Source organism: Alosa sapidissima, chromosome 6 (genome assembly GCF_018492685.1).
Source record: "Alosa sapidissima isolate fAloSap1 chromosome 6, fAloSap1.pri, whole genome shotgun sequence".
Lineage (NCBI taxonomy): Eukaryota > Metazoa > Chordata > Actinopteri > Clupeiformes > Clupeidae > Alosa > Alosa sapidissima.
The window spans coordinates 39,358,129-39,363,128 of NC_055962.1; the positions used below are offsets into that span (position 1 = coordinate 39,358,129).

Here is a 5,000-nt window from a genome sequence, read left to right on the forward strand (position 1 = left end):
AGGCTTTTTAAATATACCTTCCTCAGTCACCATTCCTGGAGTGCCTGGAGCACCCAATACGAGGATAAAGTCTACACTTTACAACCAAGAGCTACCAGCCTCTTTTGCTGACAGATATGTGTGCATTGACTTAGAATAAATGGGGTTTACTGCCTGGTCGGGACAAATAGGTGTTTCAATCGTCCCCCCATAGACATTTAGCATTATAGGCTGTTTTGCATCCATTACAAACAAACATGCAATGTGAACGTCTGGGATTGGGGAGAGCACTAAATGCTCTACTGAATAAGCATGAAGTCAAACCTTTAAATGAAAAACACTCTTTAATAATAAAAAAAAAAAAAAAACGCTAATGAAGTAAACTTGTGACCATCAGAAATCGTTTATCGCCTGTAACTCCGTGATAACAGGACGTAACAGGATGGCATTTGGCTGAGCAACGGAGGTTAATATGCTCTATGTTTTGTCCAAATGACTATCATCGTTGCACTCAGAGAAAACCGGAATGTTTCATTCGTCCCAGTTGTACCCTACTGCAAACCAGAGAATTGAGAGCTGATGGGGAGTGATGAGAAAAGACACGACAGGCTTCTACTGGCGCTCGATTTGCTCACCCAGCTGTCCAGTGCACGTTAGACTATACATATTTCGTGGCCATAAATTACTATTTCGTGGGAACAAATTAATATTTCGTGGCCACAAATTACCTATTTCGTGGGAACAAATTACTATTTCGTGGGAACGAGTTAATATTTCGTGGCCACAAATTAGTACTTTGTGGGAACGAATTGCTATTTTGTGGCCACAACTTATTATTTTGTGGGAACGAATTGCTATTTCGTGGCCACAACTTATTATTTTTTTTCCCAAAGACATATCCGGGGCACCGTATAAAAGGAAAAGTTTGAGCTAGCATGAAAGATAAAGTTTAGAACGTAACAGTAAATTTGACTAATCTGTTCTGATTACATAAAGTTATTACTGTCAACCGGGGTGGCTTCGGACACTTTTGGAAAAAAAAAGGAATTTATTTACAAACCTGAAAAAAAATCGGCAAGTATGAGACTGATGCCTGCACGTAGGGGCGAAGCACTGCACCATACTGACAGCAGTTTACACAAGGTTAGTTTTTATTTTTTATTTTAATGAAGACAATCTATTCTCAATATTACTTACATCATTGGTAAAGCAAAAATCGTTCCTTTTCCATAAAACGTTCGTGTGGCATAGGATTTCCCCTTGTTAATTTGGTTTGTTTAGAACTGAAAATCCGGTTGCCAGGACAGCGTGAAGTCGCTTGAGTATTCTATAGGAACTGAGACACAAACACCTGGCGTCTTACATGCTCATATTTACAAGGTATAAATAGGAACTGAGACTGCAGGGATGACTCTTATGGTGTGCTATGCTGAGTGTGTATTAGCCTGTGCTATGTGTGTGTATATCAGCCTGTGCTATGTGTGTGTTAGCCTGTGCTATGTTTGTGTTAGCCTGTGCTGTGTGTGTGCTAGCCTGTGCTATGTGTGTGTGTTAGCCTGTGCTATGAGTGTGTGTTAGCCTGTGCTATGTGTGTGGTAGCCTTTGCTGTGAGTGTGTATATCAGCCTGTGCTGTGTGTGAGTTAGTCTGTGATGTGTGTGTGTTAGCCTGTGATGTGTGTGTGTTAGCCTGTGCTGTGAGTGTGTATATCAGCCTGTGATGTGTGTGTGTTAGCCTGTGATGTGTGTGTGTGTTACCCTGTGCTGTGAGTGTGTATATCAGCCTGTGATGTGTGTGTGTTAGCCTGTGCTGTGAGTGTGTGTTAGCCTGTGCTATGAGTGTGTGTTAGCCTGTGCTATGAGTGTGTGTTAGCCTCTGCTGTGTGTTTGTGTTAGCCTTTGCTATGAGTGTGTGTTAGACTGTGATATGTGTGTGTTAGCCTGTGCTATGTGTGTGTTAGCCTGTGCTATGTGTGTGTGTGTTAGCCTGTGATGTGAGTGTGTTAGCCTGTGCTATGAGTGTGTTAGCCTGTGCTATGTGTGTGTTAGTCTGTGTTATGTGTGTGTTAGCCTGTGCTATGTGTGTGTTAGCCTGTGCTATGTGTGTGTTAGCCTGTGCTATGTGTGTGTGTGTTAGCCTGTGATGTGAGTGTGTTAGCCTGTGCTATGAGTGTGTTAGCCTGTGCTATGTGTGTGTTAGCCTGTGCTATGATGACACATATGGTATGTGTATATATTATCCCAAGCTCTGAGTGTGTATTAGCTTGTCCTAGGAGTGTATATTAGCCTTTGTTTAGCCTGTGATTGTGTGGGTGTGTGTGTATAAAAATAGTGTGCTAATATGACACATGCTCTGTGTAGAATAGTGTGCTAATATGACATGTGCTCTGTGTAGAATAGTGTGTTGTGCTAATATGACATGTGCTCTGTGTAGAATAGTGTGTTGTATATGACATGTGCTCTGTGTAGAATAGTGTGCTAATATGACATGTGCTTTGTGTAGAATAGAGTGTTGTGATAATATGACATGTGCTCTGAGTAGAATAGTGTGCTAATATGACATGTGCTCTGTGTAGAATAGTGTGTTGTATATGACATGTGCTCTGTGTAGAATAGTGTGCTAATATGACATGTGCTCTGTGTAGAATAGTGTGCTAATATGACATGTTCTCTGTGTAGAATAGTGTGCTAATATGTGCTCTGTGTAGAATAGTGTGTTGTATATGACATGTGCTCTGTGTAGAATAGTGTGCTAATATGACATGTGCTCTGTGTAGAATAGTGTGTTGTGCTAATATGACATGTGCTCTGTGTAGAATAGTGTGCTAATATGACATGTGCTCTGTGTAGAATAGTGTGTTGTGCTAATATGACATGTGCTCTGTGTAGAATAGTGTGCTAATATGACATGTGCTCTGTGTAGAATAGTGTGCTAATATGACATGTTCTCTGTGTAGAATAGTGTGCTAATATGTGCTCTGTGTAGAATAGTGTGTTGTGCTAATATGACATGTGCTCTGTGTAGAATAGTGTGCTAATATGACATGTGCTCTGTGTAGAATAGTGTGTTGTGCTAATATGACATGTGCTCTGTGTAGAATAGTGTGTTGTATATGACATGTGTTCTGTGTAGAATAGTGTGTTAATATGACATGTGCTCTGTGTAGAATAGTGTGTTGTATATGACATGTGCTCTGTGTAGAATAGTGTGCTAATATGACATGTGCTCTGTGTAGAATAGTGTGTTGTATATGACATGTGCTCTGTGTAGAATAGTGTGCTAATATGACATGTGCTCTGTGTAGAATAGTGTGTTGTGCTAATATGACATGTGCTCTGTGTAGAATAGTGTGTTGTATATGACATGTGCTCTGTGTAGAATAGTGTGTTGTGCTAATATGACATGTGCTCTGTGTAGAATAGTGTGTTGTATATGACATGTGCTCTGTGTAGAATAGTGTGCTAATATGACATGTGCTCTGTGTAGAATAGTGTGTTGTGCTAATATGACATGTGCTCTGTGTAGAATAGTGTGTTGTGCTAATATGACATGTGCTCTGTGTGGAATAGTGTGTTGTATATGACATGTGCTCTGTGTAGAATAGTGTGCTAATATGACATGTGCTCTGTGTAGAATAGTGTGTTGTGCTAATATGACATGTGCTCTGTGTAGAATAGTGTGCTGTAGAGTGGACAGACCTGTGCTCTGCGTCTCTGTGCTGTCGGGGTTTGTGAGTCCAGACAGGTCTTCCTCATCTTCCTCCAGCTCTTCTTCTGCCTTCTTCACAGCGTTTATGCTGCCACGGCAATCTCCCATCAACCTCATCTGTGGAACCAAAACATATACATTAACATCATTTACACACATACTGACTCCACACTCACTCAGTCACTCACTCACTCAACACAGCCATTAATGTCTAAATTGTTGGAAAAAGTGAGTACACCCCTGAGTGAAAACATCCAAATTGTGCCCAAAGTGTCAATATTTTGTGTGGTCACCATTACAGTATTTTTCAGTGCCTTAACGATCTTGGGCATGGAGTTCACCAGAGCTTCACAGGTTGCCACTGGAATCCTCTTCCACTCCTCCATGACGACATCACGGAGCTGGTGGATGTTAGAGACCTTGTGCTCCTCCACCTTCCCTTTAAGGATGCCCCAGAGATGCTCAAAAGAGTTTAGGTCTGGAGACATGCTTGGCCAGTCCATCACCTTTACCCTCAGCTTCTTTAGCGAGGCAGTGGTCGTCTTGGAGGTGTGTTTGGGGTCGTTATCATGTTGGAATACTGCCCTGCGGCCCAGTTTCCGAGAGAGGGGATCATGCTCTGCCTCAGTATGTCACAGTACATGTTGGCATTCATGGGTCCCTCACTGAACTGTAGCTCCCCAGTGCAGCACTCATGCAGCCCCAGACCATGACCCTCCCAGCACCATGCTTGACTGCAGGCAACGCACACTTGTCTTTGTACTCCCCCCCCAGAGCATGACTCCCAGCACCATGCTTGACTGTAGGCAAGACACACGACACCATCTGAACCAAATAAGTTTATCTTGGTCTCATCAGACCACAGGACATGGTTCCAGTAATCCATGTCCTTAGTCTGCTTGTCGTAAGACATGGTATCGTATCGTCAAGTCAGTGGGCACGTTCCACCTGGCAGTGCTGCGCAGATCTGACTGAGTCTTTCAATACAAACATGCCTCCCACGCACGCTGATTTGACGACACCAGACCAGGAAGCCATGGAATGATACAGGTCTTGTTATAACCTCTCTGTACACTTTCAAAGTTTACAATACTTTGGTTTCTCTGTAGGGACCCTCACCACACTACCACAGAAGTGTAGTTATAGGTTGAGCATTGTTAGGGGTATAAAATAGCGACGTGACACCTGTTAGCATCACTGTAAGCCCATTCAGTGATAACGCAAATAAACCGTCTTGCTCAAAACGCCACCAATGAACGTAATTTTGCTTATTAAGGTAAAGTTGTTAACTACCGTAAATAGACCCTAGGTAGT

The 5,000-nt window shown here is 42.4% G+C and overlaps 1 protein-coding gene across 1 annotated transcript in view; it reads right to left on the minus strand.

Annotated features, from left to right (window-relative positions):
- The window catches only part of syne1a (spectrin repeat containing, nuclear envelope 1a), a 322,712-nt gene that overhangs the window by 24,383 nt on the left and 293,329 nt on the right, over positions 1-5,000 (minus strand). The window contains exon 116 of the mRNA XM_042094571.1: positions 3,677-3,803. Coding sequence (XP_041950505.1) covers positions 3,677-3,803 — 127 coding nt within the window. The remainder of the gene's footprint in view (positions 1-3,676; positions 3,804-5,000) is intronic.